General features: G+C 38.1%; 1 protein-coding gene across 3 annotated transcripts in view; it reads left to right on the forward strand.

Moving 5' to 3' along the window:
- The first annotated feature begins 377 nt into the window (after positions 1–377).
- The window catches only part of LOC124134049 (semaphorin-1A-like), a 42879-nt gene continuing 26599 nt past the window's right edge, over positions 378–16657 (forward strand). For 2 of the 3 annotated variants that reach the window (XM_046498669.2, XM_046498670.2), the window contains exon 1: positions 10844–11248. In XM_046498669.2, coding sequence (XP_046354625.1) covers positions 11149–11248 — 100 coding nt within the window. In that variant the 5' untranslated portion in view covers positions 10844–11148. Of the gene's footprint in view, positions 516–10843; positions 11249–16657 lie in introns of those variants that run through there. The other variant, XM_046498667.2, reaches the window with a different exon arrangement.

Below are 16657 nucleotides of genomic sequence, written 5' to 3' on the forward strand. Positions count from 1 at the left end.
TATATTTCAGTATTTTGGGAAATCATATTCAATGCAGGTTTCTATTAAGCTGAAAGATATGAAAATATTAGCATTCAAAATATTTTGCAAATAAATGCAATGGTCATATTTCACTACATATTTCATCAAAGTGAATCCTTGTAGTATACTTCATATACAGCAATAAAGCTGTGAATAGTGACCGACGCTTTGAGATAGGAGCAAGTCTGAACAGCCAGCTCAGGTGATCTGGGGTCGTATTATAAGGTATCGTGAATCCCCAGTGTCTCCCCTTGTTTGGGAGTTGAGTGGCAAGTCGAGACCTGGACACAAGTATTGGGCAGCTTGCCAAACACTGAAGCCGCCAAATTTGTTTACTCACCAAGAAACCAATCAAAGGCTACGATGACAAAGGCTGGTGTGTTCTGATTGGTTGGAAGTTTACAACCACTGTTACTACACTGTCATCCCAGAACCAGCTTCTGTACACAGTCCTGCAATGCTTCCCTGGATTTAATTATTTTATAATAATCAAGGTATGTGCAGATTTATTTTTGTATTGCTTTGTAGTTACTTTGTTTTGGAGTACAATTTGTTTAAGCTAAACTTTTACTAAACTACATAGTGGTTATATAGGTCAAAGCTAGCTATAGCTACCTGAGAAGCTTGCTCACCTGTGGAGAATATCTGCAAGTAACGAGCTTCCAAGCTGACAGGTGTGTAATGATATACAAAGTGCATACATAATGCATTTCCAATTGCATAATATCACCTGACAGTAACATTCTCAGGTGCTCTGATGTTCATATTAGGAAAATCCTATTTTAACTTACCTGTAATTTTCCATTTACCTGACATTTGATATGTTTTTATATCTACTCAATATTGACTACATTTTGCGCCAGATGCTCAGGTTTTGTTAGCATTTTTACCTGCACAACTACACATGGCCTTCATTTACTCGGATGTGTGACCGGTAAGCCAGGTCAACCACGCTACCATGCCCCCCCCCCCCCCCCCCTACCCTCCTCATATCCCCCTGTCATTCCCCTGTCCAACCAACCACTGTGCCTTCAGTAAACATGTCCGACCTGAAATTGTGCACCCCTCATCTACCCTGTCCCACTTAGCTTTCCATTAATTCAGCACTGCAGTCTTTTAATCAGTGTTAATGTTTACTATAGAGAGTGGGAGACCTAGCTTCGACTAGAGTAGGGGCTCCAGTTGGAGACATGTAGATTGGCCAGGGGGTTGGAGAGATAAGAGTATGACTCACCTGCCCAGGTGAGAGTGTTACCTATGTACATATACATGATTGACAAGTCATACCTACTATACCTCACGTTCCTGGATGATTATGCATGGTTTGAGCAAGGCAACGAGGGAATGCAAGGAAATGAGTTTGTTTGAGGTTGTAGGTTTTAGGAAATCTAGAGGTCATTTTGAATGTCATTATCAAATAGATTTTAATTAGTTGTAAATTAGTAAGCATTTAACTGAGAGTGTGCAGTTTAAACTAATATGGGAAAATATTGAATATATTTTCAATGTACAATATGGTGTATGTAAGCCAATGCATGTTTATTATTTTGATATTTCATAAATAATTTATTTAGCTTCTAAAATTTCATTCTGTAATTTTGCGTTATGGAGTTGACAGGTATGTTTTTTGCATTAATGCAACAAATGAACATTTTTTTCGAATTCTCAATGAGGTATTATGTGTGTGAGTGAGTGAGTGAGTGAGTGAGTGAGTGAGTGAGTGTCGGACGTATCCCAGCTGTAGAACAGTGTTCTGTAAACAATCAAGTCTGGACCAGGCAAACCAGTGGTTGACAGTATGAGCAATTATCCATGTCACGATGACACACAGTCCCATGCACCGTACTAGTCACCCCCTACAGCAAGCATGGGGTCCTGGCAACCTGTTCTCCCTAGGAATGTAGGGCCCTGGAGGGGAGACAAAATGCACTTGAATACTCTGTCTCAAAACCAAACCAAAACTCAGTTACTTGATTGCAAAGGTAATATGGCAAACAACCAACTTTTTATTATCAATTTGATATTAATCATTAAAATGCATCTATAAACTGTACCATTTCTCTTTGATGTCTGCAATTTCATTGAAATCAGATGTTGTTCTCGGATACAACACGTCTTTATGTGAGGATCTGAGAACACCAACACAGTAAGCCTCTAGTCATCCAACACGATCGAGTACCACTTTGGGGAATCAGACTGTACATGTTGCTGACACATAGATAATAGCTTAGATGAAATAAAAACTGCAAAACGCATTGTTCTTTCTTTTTAAAAAATGTCATATCCTTTGTAATTTTATTCCCCTTTCTGATTCAGGATATCATGCAGCTATAAATAATCAAATCCTGTTTCGGTTGAAAGATGTGTGTCAACAAATCTAATATCAAGATCAGGTTTCAGCGTCACAAATGGCCACTAGACCTTTTTACATCCTGCTCTCCTGGAAAATCTTGGGGATTAGTGAATTTAAAAACAGTGCACAGGTTGCTTAGAGTCATAGCATCGTATGTCAAAAATGACATTTTAGACAAGAGTATTTATGAAATCAGAAAAGACCTGAAGATTTAGCTTTGGGATTGTTTATTCATATCAGTAGTTGAAACCTTATCTGATGAGTAAAAACCTTTGAAATATCAGAACCAGATATATATACTGAAACCAGAAAATGATGCCTGAAGTCCGGGAACCCTGTTTGTTTCGTTTCGTCACATGCACCATGTCCGTCATGTCCTATTTAAATCCAATCTTTCGAGGAAATTGAAAGTTAAAAAGGAAGGCGAAAAACAACTATATCTTTTGAAAGAAGGAAGTGGCATGCATTGTGTCAAATGTCGTAATAGAAATCTTAGGTTACAGTCTATCTTCGTTGTTTCTGTTCGGAGAAGGTGAGTCTATTTACCTAAGGGGGAGAATCTTTCTTGACATGTTGTTTGGTCTTGTGTAATTGTAATATGTAATGAATGATGTAATCAAAAACAGACTAGGAATTAAGAAAAAAAAGAGTTTAAGTCTCTCCAAAATGTCTCCTTGTGGTGTAAACTTATATCTCAATCATAAAGTCTATGGAAGAGAATTTAGGGATGTCAACTTTATTATGAGGAACACAAAGTTTCAGAGTATATGCTTACCCCTTTATAATAAAGAAGTTGACATCCATAAATTTTCTTCCTTATGTGTATCTGCCGTAAAAGGCGACTATGCTTGATGTAAGAGGTGACAAATAGGATGGGGTGGTCAGGCTCGCTGACTTGGTTGATGCATGTCATTGATCCCAATTGAGTGGATTGATGCTCATGATATTAATCACTGTCCAGACACAATTATTTGCAGACCGCCGTCATATAGCTGGAGTGCGGCGTTAAACAAACAAACATCCTTATGTGTAACACTTCTATATGCCTTTCAAATACAGAAAGTTTATGTCACACTGCTGGCAAAAGGGGTACTAGATATGCTCGGTTTGCAGGGATGTTCGACAAAGTGTTGACAGGTTCAAATATCATACCTGTGTTGAAGATAGATAATTAGGGACAAACATTATCGGGATATAAAAGGATTGTTGCCCAAAACATTGTGAGGCCAAGCTGTCAAACAGCCGTATAGATATCCCAGTAATGCACTTCACAAGTTATCTGCCTGTCACCAGAAAGGCATGTCAAACACTTCGATTGTAGCTACTTACAAAAAGTATAAAAAAACAGCCAAACATATTACTCTAAAGAAGTTAAGGAACACCCAATCCTTTCATATTACTATAATTAATCTGTCATGCAATCGGGCGTTCCTTAAGTTATTTGGAGGAATATCTTATTTATTGACACAACACACTCCTGTGAAATGTACTGGATATTTTTGTACTCCATACATTCAAATGTCATTAACTGGTCAAGAACCTGTGGTTCATTGAATAAAGAAGGTCCTCTTCAGTGTGGACAAACAGACTTGTTTTACATAAGTTATCGCCCATCACCATTCTCTGTATGATGTAACATTAGGTGAGGAATTTACAAGAACATCTTACCAACACAACTAGTTATCTACCACCACTGTCTGAAGTAGACAGACGAAGGTCCCAAGGGACCAGGGCCCCTTTTGGGGGATTTCCTTAGATCCCTATCCCCTTTGATGCACCTCATAGATCCCTAATCTTCCTTTCTGCACCTGTAATAGACACCAACATGTGTCGAAGCAGTCTCTCGGTCAGTCAGGTGGATATAGATAAAGCATTGATAGAATTAACAGTGAATAATAGATGCTGTGCTGCCCCACAGGCAGGATACCTGCCACAGGGCATGTTCTCTGGTTATCTTCAGTATTAGAGAGGCCATTGCATTGATACATCAGCTGATAGGGCCATCAGAGGAGTGTAGCATTGTGGAGGTGATTGGTAAAACTGTAGATAAAGATATATAGGATATATATACCACTCAGGTGCTAAATGCGTACCTGAGGAAAAGCATTAGTTTGACTGGGATGGATGGAGACTGGGTGATGAAGTCACTGATATAGCAACACGGTTAACAGTTGTTAACCTTTGTTCTGAATGGAATTTGTTGACTAGATTAAACATGAAATTAATCAGGCTCATTAGTCATATTAACATGCAATCTTTCATCTAGAGGCATTTCATGGGTAAGGATATATTTTTATCAAATTTTAAAAAGTGAATTTAAATTTTGACTATGTAAACAGTATGTTTTGAATACTTGTGACAAATTATATCCAAAGCTGTATATATAAATAGCTATTAAGGTAAAAAAAAGCACCTTATCTGAACTTTGCTTTTGTTAACCTGTAATGTGTCACGTTCTATTCATTGTTATCATCCATATGTCTGTCGTGATATAAAACACATAAACTGATCTAGTTTGTCTGAAAGATATAGAAAATATGCATGTTTGAAACATATTGATGGGCTTAAACAGAACCTTGCTTAACTGTATGACCAGGAAGAATGTCCTGGGAGCTTGTAATGAGATCTCTATCAGCAGCTGTGTATATAAACACTGTATATATACATCTATGTACGACATTGTTTGCGATGAACATATATATATCAAGGTTGCAAACACAACTTCGTAACAAAAAACAAAGAATATATATGAAAAGATATAATTGTAACCGATATATTGATAATATTGTTTAAGAATCAAGTCTTTGAAAGGCATTTAGAAGTGATACACATAAGGAAGAGAATTTATGGATGTCAACTTCTTTATCATGAGGAACACAACATTTCAGCGTATATGCTCACTCCTTCATTGGGTGAAATGATGATGGAGTAAGCATATACTCTGAAACGTTGTGTTCCACATAATAAAAAAATTGACATCCATAAATTCTCATCGTTATTGTTTAAAGAATGTTATTAAAGAAACTCATTCCAAATATTTTTATTAAACTATTTCGAAATGCGGTTTAAATTTAATTACATTCAAAATTATGACCTTAAATATGTCAATAGATTTGAAACTGGCTTCATCACAATGACAGTCTCAGCCTTTATGTAAGTATTCAGGTCACAATTTCAATAATACAAAATCAATATCAGTGTCAATAAAATATCAATAGCTATAGACTTGATAAGTGCAAACAGGAACGTGCCATCAGGTGCATACGAGATATATACCACCTACATCTTGTTGTTTACCAGTTATCTCCAATATAACTTGCAACACTGTGGCCTTAGAGTCACTACAGTGTATAAACCACATGTGGCAAAGCCATACACTGTATGGACAAATGGGTAATTCATACTAAGTGTACCTATTACTTACATGCATGATGTCAGCTTATGAACCAAGTGATGTTTCAGAGTATTTCATCTGGCACACACCATAGTGCAGGTGCACATAACTATATGCCAATTATACCACATTAAGGATGAAGGGATGGAGCTTCAAGGAGAACAATATAATTGGGAGTATGTGTACTGTTTAACCAGCAACTCTGTTGCATTATGTATTTGAATTGATATATGATTTATGACATGACAGGCTATACTTCCTACTTGGGATGAAATTTGTTTCAGTCAACTAGAGTTGCATGGTGATTATTTAATGGAAATTTTTGAAAGGGGATTTTTTATGATATAGCTATGCACTGTACATGCTGTTAGAACAGTGGTATGTGTATAATGCGTTTTGGGTTGAAATGAGGGCACGCCGTATGAGCTAATCCAGGTTACTGATAGGTATTGCAATTGACGTCACTGCATGTTTATGTCATGGTGAATACTGCACGTATACCATTCCCAGTGTAGTGCGCTTGTTCATCATATCATACCTTAATTTATCGACAGTCGCAAGGTGACGACTTTATCAAGATTGGCGGACACTGATAAACTATTGTCATCCTGATGGACTTATCAACAATTGTCTTTCCTTCATTACAAGTGACACTATGGATTAACAATATGTACGTGAGGGTTGGGGGGTACACAGTGCAGAAATGAAAGAGTTCATTTATCAGGACGTAATTGAGTGAAATACTGGGAGGAAGAACGTGTGTGTTGTATTGTATGCCCTCTTCATAAACAAGAAGTGGCAGTAGATGATGATAATAGATATCACTTGACATCATTTGAAGTAGAAGTCTGATCGACTGATTTTGTTCATTTGAGATACAATCCGCATGTAATTGATCATATGAGTTTTTGTTAAAATCAATTTGCAAAATGTGAAATATGTATGTTGAACTGTTCATAAGTGAATACTAATCTAATGTGTTTTATATACAGTAGTACCTGGATTCTGGGTTACAATAGGTGGCCTATCGTTAGAATACAGTACCACCAATGTTTCATGCACTAGGGTTGGGGATAGGGTTGGGGTTAGGGTTGGGGTTAGGGGTTAGGGATCGTCCTCATCAGAAGTTGTGGTACTGTATTCTTAAGGTGCTCCGAATAGGTCCCTTGCAGCCTATACTGGTTGTAAGAGGCGAATCAATGGATCAGATGGTCAGGCTCGGTGACTTGGTTGGTGGCGTGTCATCGTACCCTGACAGTGCGGAACGTTGCTCACAATATCAATCACTAGATTGTCGGGTCCAGACTTGATTATTCACAGGCCTCTGTCATAATAGCTGGAATATTGCTGAATGCACATCAAACAACAAACATTTCATGTACAGTGACACCCTGTTAATCCAGAGACACCACATGCCAGACAATTTCTGGTTGCATTGTCTGTACAGAACTAAGAGAACATTGCTATGTATAAATGATTCCTACATGTGGACACTTGCCAATCCAGATGATGTCACTGTGAACATTTTCGTCCTCATTAAGGAGGTTCATGTATCTTTTAAGGAAAATGAGTGCTATGCATCTTTGATCCTTAATCTAAAGACAATCTCATACAATAGAGATCTGTATTTGTTCAGTGTGGTCAAAACAGATGTAAACATACCGACCTTAACTAAAAGTAGCAATTTATCTCCATGCGTCAATGACTTCCTTTGATGTACAACTACCAATGAACATAAGTTTGACTTAACAATTACATTATGTTTAAGTACTATTGATCAACCATGGCCTCGTAAGCATATTTTACATGGTTCACTACATTCCTATGTTAAAACTTGACTAATTTCTGGATGTTCAGTGTGCTTTAGTCCCATCAAATTTGACTAGAGGCTATTGAATTAGAGTGAACATTCTGCCTCCTTTCATTACATCACACACAGGTGTTACAATCAACACGTAGGAAGTGAGTAACCTTGATCCCATGCAGGTGAAGCCTTGGTATAGCCCTGTGTTTAATTCCATTACAATCAATCTCGATTTTTAAATACCAAAGACTAATCCATGTTTATTTCAACATTGCACCTAACTCTTTGTGTCTGATTGGGATCAACCCTATTGAACCTATTACCTCAGATCCAATTTTGCCTGCTGGCTCTTTATATGCATTATGTAATTTGTTAGAAGGGGATTTCTAGGCAACTTACTTTAATGCTGCGTTAACATTTAAGAATATGTTCTTTTAAAAATTAACAATATGTAGAAATTTTAAAAATATTTTAATGTGCTTTATGTGGTTCGGTTAATGGGAAAAGATTGAAATGCAATTTACTTGTTATCTAGATTGCAGATGTAAAGTAATATTAATGTGTTAATATTTATGGCTGGTCATTTCTTTCAAAATGGCCAAAATAACAGAAAACAAACAAACGGATAAACATCTGTATCACTTTCAGAAGTACTCCAACTCAGGTACTCAGGTGTCAGTACGATCAGGACAAAAACAGCAACAAGGGAAAAAGGATGTTTCTTTAAATGTCAACCCTACCTCCGTAGGATAGGTGTTTTTTCAAACTTAACCTTTTCGGAGATAACAAAAAAGAAAAGGCATCCTTCACAGGTGACACCAGGATAAATGGATTAGTACAATTTGCAGTATTTACCAAAAGGTGTTGGGAGGGTGTGTGTTTTTTGTTTGTTTTTTTAATATGAAGTGAATTTTCATTGAATTAAATGCCAACGTTATATTGGCTCCATCTGTCTGGACATTTTTCATGTTTTTTTATATTTTGCTATCATATTTAGTGTCACTTTCGTCTCTCTCTCTTCTCACCTGAGCTGAGCTCGTTAGTAGCCCAGCGGGTAGGCACCCCCAAGAGGGCAGAACAATACTAGGATATTATTGTTTGCTTAACAGGTTCATAATACAATCAACAATACTATCAACAATAGCCAATAGACATTGGTCGTGTAGGTGTCAAACTTGGGAGATTAATGTTAGAAATATGAATGCGCACAAGAAAGTGACCTCTTGGCTGGGGTCGTTCCTTTACAAACTCAAAAAGGTTTAATTACTAATCAAAACGAAATTGATGACAGCTATTTGGTGTTGTTAGTACATAAACATTACCATGTTAGAGGGTAAATAGACCGTGGAATGAGCTGTTTCAGACTGAAAAGATTTACATCAATTTTTGGATTGTTTATAAATCAAAGTTTAGTCATTTTAGAAGATTTTTTAAGTGGAAAATACCTTAAAGTTAATGGAATGATTTGTTTTGACTATCAAATTGCAAATGTATATTGTCTTATAAATCTCTATTTAAATCTGTTGGGTAAACAAGAGCTGCCTCCTTTAAGAATGTACTGTATGAGCAATGTGAGAGTGATGGACGCCTGTCCTTTGTAAGCTGTGCACACTGTCGACAGTGAGACGGGAGGGATGCACTGCTGTTGCTGTAGACGTAGCATCCTAAAACAGCGTATGGTATACAAGATGTATACCACATGCCTAGCAAGAAGTGTGGCAGTAGTATTTGTTATACCAGTAGTGTCCATAGATGTTTTCCTGGTGAAGTGATGCAGTAGTAGTAGTAGTAGTAGTAGTAGTAGTAGTAGTAGTAGTAGTAGTAGTAGTAGTAGTAGTAGTAGTAGTAGTAGTAGTAGTTGAGGTATGTGCAGTGAACATTAGTAGTGTAACAATAGCAGCAGGATCTGTATGGTCTGTCCAGTCCACATGAGCCCGACCCCAGACAGTATAGATCTGTAACTACCAGTGTGTGGCTTCAGTGTTGAAGGATTGAAAGCTGGCTATGGCAGCCGTGTATTGGCAGGTTACGTAAGAGTCCCCCATGGCGTCACACCGTTACACAACTGACTGAGCTAACTTCAATCATTCATGATCTCACCGTACAATTGTCTAGCATGTAATTGGTTCAGGCTGCATCATCTGAGCACATGGGTCTGTTTGGGACTAAAAATTGATTTTATAATTTAATTTCCTTGATTGTCTGATTCAGTAATAATAGGTTTCATTATTCAAATGACTGTCTGGTGTGGAGCAAGTGTACTCTGTGTGTTATTTATGTCAATAAATACACAATGCATCATACAACAATAGTGATAAAACAAAGAAGTGAAATGTTGAATTATTTATAAAATTTAACAATAACTTGTCCGTGTTTGAACAATTGAATCAAGCCAAATGTGGAATTGATGATAAACATCCTAGAAATCATTGTAAATGCCCAAGAAAGATTTTTACAAGCGATAAGATTTTCTTCCTGTTATGACACAGGGGAAAACACATGAATCATTTTGATTCAGGAGAAATGACAGATTTCACGCATGGAAAGTCATCGATTGTTAGATTTTGGACTTTTAGCTGCGTCACAGTTCAGTGAAAATAGGAGATTGTTACATTGCTGTGATAAACCAGCTAATAAATGTCTGAGTCATAGCTTGGCTTCCTCAACAAGTGGTTGACCCCAGGGGTCTATAAACATAACATACGACCCAGGGGGTTTCCTACAGGTGTGTAAAAACAAACTGGAATCTGTTGACGAAATTGTATGCTATGTGACATAGATTTACAAGATATACTAGCTTATGTCATTTCTGTTTGTCTGTCCTGACCACATAGCAGTATTTACCATTCAGAAATGTCATAAAAAATGTTGAATTAAATAAATACAAATTATTATCAGTGTATAAAAGTTCTGGTTTGGGCAATAATCGTTACTCAGTGTGGTGTTAGGAAATTACACTGTAGTCTCTGGTTGTTCAAAGACAGCTATCTCCTGAGGCTTGCTAACTGAGACTAAGGCAGGCAGAATGGTTGTAAACTGACATCTGCTTGAGTGAGCAGCTTATCAACCATACAGTGACCACTGGGCTGGCCAGATCTTGACTGGTCAGTCTGTGAGCATTGTTTATTCAACCCCCAGCCACTGGTCTTAATCCCCAGCCTTACCTGCCTGTTTATTCATGCCTGGCTGCCCCTGAATAACAATGCATATTCATGAGCCCAGTCAGCCAATCAGCACCCAGTAGTGTTATCCAGTGGGGAGGCTGTAGTGTTTAGGCTCAGTTGACTCTAAGCAGAGCTTGTAACAGGAGTTGGTTGTGAGAGCATGTGTGGATTTCTCGAAAATACACTTACATTGTAAACTCCTGCAATATTATTGCACAAAGTGAACCATTTGGGATTGGATATACTATCAGAACTTAGCACAGCACATGAGGAGGAGAGTGTTTGATTGCGTGACAGCTGTGTTGATGGTCTAGCAATGCATGAACAACCATAACAGTCTCTATTGTAGTGTGTTAACCTAGCTCACTGATTGCCTCTGTCTTACCCCAGGACTAGCTGAAGGACCTACGCTATGGAGATATTATTACGTGTTCTTCTGGTGATATCGGCAGAGCTGACCCTTGTGGCCAGTTGGCCAGATTGGCAACCAAACTCTGTTGTGAAGATTGAAGGTGAGAGCTGACACAATTCTCTAAACACAGTATGCCACATGTTATTGTTCGCGGATGTGACAGCTATTTTATGGCCTATTTTCTCATTTATTTTATCATGATCACTTAAAACAAACTGCAAATTATCAGCAAGAATTGTTTAAAATCAATTTGAAGTAATTTTGATCATGTTTGTTTTCATCACAACCAACACCTGTCCATACAGGTATGATAACTATGATCATTTGTGATACACAAAGATGAATGTGTATCGAATTGCAGCTATTACCTGTGGCACACTGCGTTGTTGATTATCCTATTTATTGCCAATACTCAGCGTAATAAATATTTGACATTATTACAAAGATCTGCAATATACACCCATCATAGACACAAGTGTAAACGTATACTGTTGTGTCTCTCTGTGCATCATTGTCATGTGGAGTATTATTGTCTGACGAGGCCTCTACTGATCCCAGCAACAATATAGGCCACGTATTGTGTAGACTGCCACAGATACCTATAATACCTCACCCAAGCGGAATTAATTCTATTTTCCCTCTACGCACATGTGTCTCCCTAGACATGTGCTGTGTTTTTTTTAGCTCAAGGACATTCTAAATTGTCCGCTTCAAGCTGACATGTGAAATTCTCCTTTCATAAGATTCCCTACACAAACAGCAGAAAGATGATATTTTTGTCCATTGATAGCCCAAGAATTCATTTTTGAAATAATCAAATTAAAACAATCTCAAAATGGGTGATAGAATTTCAGATGTGATAAAGATTTGTTTAAGTAAATTGCTAAATTGAATATAGAAAGATTTGGAATATTAGCAACACAGGAATATTTTGGCATCCAGGGAATTAATCTCCAAGCCAGGGGCCCTGCCGGCTGAAGGCTAGTGTCAGCTTAGCCAGGCGACCCCCAAGCTGTTGTTTCACACCTCAGTGTCAGTAACAGGCCTTCAATAGATTATTACATAACCTAGCCTGATCACTCAAGCCGAACAGTTACTGTCCAGTCAAGATAAGGCACAACCTCCACTCACTGATGAAAACACGCTTTACACCCACAGCCCCTGCCAATCATTCAATGCTCTGTAATTGTAAAAATTATGAAGTGAAAATCACTTCTGACCAATTGAGTTGAAATGCTATGCGCCAAATACTTTATGGGTTGGCCATTTTCCAACTTTTGCTTTTATTCCAAATGAAGCGTTTGTAAAATAAATGACTAGGGATAAGTGTCTGCAATAAATGTTAGTATTCAATTCTTTGTTCCAAATTTTTGGACGTAAAATATTTGTCTTTGTATGGTTGTCATTATTTGGCCGAAATTTTGAATGCGGTACAACACAATAATGTGAAAAAGTGTGTCTCGACAGAAGTTGTATACTACATTGACCTGATACCCTTTGGGATAGGTTAAGTCCTGCTATGCATCCTGGTAGTGCCAACTTGTCATGGCAAGCGATACAACTTGTTATCACACACAAACACGATCAGGGAAACCTATACCATCAGACTTCACAATTTTCTCATTAAAATTTTCAACAAGTGTGTATGGATATCAGATTCTGATGACTCACTGAACATCAACAGGGAGCAGAAGGGCAGCCGCATGACTCTATGAAAAGGTCAACAAAGTTTCAACTAGCCTTGCACAAATACCCCAGTGGCCAGTGTGGGGACAATAGATTTGGCGGGAGTTTGGGGGATGTCCAGTCGTTGATCTGTTCCCGTAACCGTCGCTTAAATATCTGTGCACTGAGCTTGTGTGGACTCACACTGCCTTCTGAGCATGCATGTTTGTCTTGTCAGTTTGTCAACTCGAATATTTGCCCATGGATGACGGACACAGAAAAAGTTGTCCAATCTTCATTGATTTTGTTCATTTGTGACGTTAAAGCCTTGCAAATCATGTCTTTATAATGTTGATGCTGCAAGTTTAACATTAGTTGAAATAGTGCCAAATTCAATATATTTTTGAGGATGTCATAAGCAGTATTGTCAAACGAAAATGAATGTGTCTCAACTCATCTCATTTCGGACATAAGACACATACATCTACAGAGCAATATGTAATTTGTAAATGTTGACCTTTTTATTTAGTACTGTGTATATCCAGGACTGCTTGAACACCATGTAGTTGAAAAGCTTAATTGAAATACAGATCTGCACATTTGTTTCACATTGGCCCGCCATGCCCCATTTGAGGTGAGAGTTCACTTGGGTCCAGTGTTGAAAGGTCGTCTGTGCATCACAGACTGACTTCAGAAGATAAACAGCTTTGATCTAAACACATGTAATCATGTCTTGGCCTCCTGCGTCTGCAGCTGATTGTTTCAGTTTAACTGTGTTCAAGGTAAATCAAAACCAGTTTATCTCTGCCGTGTGGCGGAGGTGCATGCCTAGTCCTATGGTTGTAATTAAGGAAAAGATGCGTTTTCTTCGTCTTGAAAGGCGAGGTATGGTTCATTTCATAAACAAATTATGTGCTTATGGGGCTCAAGAAGAATATCCACATTGGTATTGCAGGAAATCTGTTCCTTCGAAAAAGCTGCAAATAGTTAAAAACAGTACTTAAGACTATTCAAATTCTCCTTGATCACTAACAGCTTTGCATCTTTCAGAAGTTAAGGATTATGACAATTTGCACTTTTTGTTGTCTTCAAACGGTATAATGTTTACAAGGATGCTATATTTTGTCTTAGAATTTAGCAATTATGAGACAGAAGTGATAAAGTGAGAGGAGTTTGTCTCTTGAGAAGGCTAAGAGAGTGTTGTTTGTACGTGAGGTAGAGCTGAGGTGGGCAAGAGGGCTAGGTAAACATGGCGTCCAGGGAAACACTGTGCTGTCACATGTCCCTACCCCCTGTCACCCTGCAAGGCCAAAGGTCACTAACTGACCTTTAACCCTACTGGACATTTGAAACTAACCCGGTTGTAGCGAAAGGTAGGTTAATTGGCTGAGAAAAAATACAGACCTCAAATAAAGTATTGAATTTATGTGTCGAATGTTATGGCATTTATTTGTACAGATATTGCCGCAGTGAACATATTGAGATGATTCCAGTTACTTGCCTATTGATTTACCAATTGAACATATCTTTTACACTCTGGCATCGTTACCAGCATAGGTTGTTACATTGGTAACAACGAGCGTACAATATTCACTCCGATGACTCACCAAGATTTACCCCCTGTATTTGTTATTGTGATAAAATGACCCCAACCTTCCATCCCATATGGAGTTTTTATTGCATCAGTGTATTGATTTACACAACTAGGCGGGGAAAGGATGGACCCCAGGATCGGTGCCAAGCTACAGAAACCGTTCCTGCAGCTCCTCAATGAAAGATTCTCAGACTCTAATGGCCATTGATTCAGAAGTTGAGCCAGGAAATATTACGCCCCGAAGAACTACCACTTCAACAGTTCAGACATTTTCCCATAGAAATTGATTAATTGCAAACCTCCAAATGATTGTAGGTTTCGGTTCTTACTACTTGGGTTTAAACCCAACAATAACGATCTATGATAAAAAGTGACCATTATTCGAAAGAAGATCTCGATTCCTTTTAATAAGGAAAGATGGGATCTCGAGAGATGTTTTCCGTGGTGAAGCTGTACTCAGTCAATCAGACTTCAAATCATTTGTGAATTTCCTTAAAGGAAATGTACATTTCCTCCAACCTCAGCCTCATTTAAGATCCCATTTAGATCTGGGAGCTGCTCTATACACACACTTCACAAAATCAAAATATTCAGAGTTCAATATTTATATAATCAGAACATTTATCAATCTGGTTGCTGTATTACTTTCAGGAGCATAAGTGTGATAAGGCCTTTCTTATTGAGAATCACCCATATGTTAAAGTCATAAATCAATTCTTTCACACCTAGCTATGTCATCAGTTATGCATGAAAGACGGATCAGTCTCTGATCACAAGCAGAAAAATCTATTAAGTCGCCTGAGACCTGACAGTATTAAAAATAGATACCACCAGATTAGAGAGGGGGAGTTCGTTGACATTTGTTCTATTCGCCGAAAAGACACTGAAAGACCCTGTACACAAGCATGGGATGTGCTGTACATTCAAATCAGATATTTTTGGGATTAATGTGCCTGATGTGTATTTCTGTATTGAATAGTGATCCCTCCAAAGTGTAATATTGTCATCAGTATGCATGGTAAGGGTCGTAATTAAATTATTTCCTGCCCTCATCATGGCTTTTCATGGTCTAATAGTTGGTGCAGAGAGAGTGAGATGCTAGTTTCAGCGCATTCCATAACGCCAGTTTCACAATTGTACAGAGCACACATCTTGTTGTTTTATGTGCGAGATTGTCTTGTGTAGGGGGGAAGTGAAGATTTAAGGAAGATGTGCAGACAGCTGTGGTCGCAAATACTGGCTTGAATCTATTTCTGAGTGGAACATCTGCAGGCTGTAAATGATGCATCAGTGTTTGTGGCGGTGTTAGGCAACTCAGCTGTGCCAGGATAATTAGTCGGAAGTATCAACAACCCGCAGACACACTTACACAATAACTGTCCACTGATTGAGGGGGAGTCAAGCTCACATCACTGGGAATTTTAGAAAAAACCTCGTTAACTCAGAGTTCTGGGGACTTTTGAAAATATATCAAGTTGTCCATAGTTCAAGGCAGTAAAGTGCCTGAAACCTACATTCAAAAATCAACCTAGTCTTGCTTGCACCATGAGATTAATAAGTTTGGTCTTGCCATAGTTAAGTTTGTTGAGCCTGACATTTTCTGCTCATAAGAAGTTAAGAACCACCTGATTCTTTCATATTACAATACTTAATCTTGTAAAAATAATATGAAATAATATTTCAGAAAACCTGGGTAATTCTGAACTTCTTTTGAGTAGTATATTTATGCATTTGCACCAGGTGTGAGTATTTGGTATATCCGTAAATGATGTCTTTCCGCGTAAGTGTTCTCTTTCAACAATATGCCAATAGCATGTATTCCAATTAGCTTTTGGTTGAAGATTAGGTTATTAAGTTGTTCGTAAGCAAGAACACTATGAGATGACATTTCAAAGGATGTGTTCATAACCTGCAGCCCTATTTACAGCATTATGAGGAGACAATTGTAACGTGAACCAGCCTTCCTGTCATGATTATACCACAAACTGTGGACACTTGGATACACGTGGGGAGATCAATGGTCAATCAAACAGCTAGAGGACATATTGACCATTTACTGACCAGAGACAATCTGATTGTCTAATTGATCTGCCTTAGGCCATTGGTCAGCAGAGCTTTCTGAAATCAAGATACGTCTGCCGAGTGATATTGACTGGACTGGCGAATGTAGAGACCGGGATGGACAGAAAAGATGGATGAATATAGAACAAGTGGTTGGGGCCTGTCACTGAGCTAGCTCAGATATTGTAG

Source organism: Haliotis rufescens, unplaced genomic scaffold (genome assembly GCF_023055435.1).
Source record: "Haliotis rufescens isolate VD_foot unplaced genomic scaffold, xgHalRufe1.0.p SCAF_1, whole genome shotgun sequence".
NCBI classification, from domain to species: Eukaryota; Metazoa; Mollusca; class Gastropoda; order Lepetellida; family Haliotidae; genus Haliotis; species Haliotis rufescens.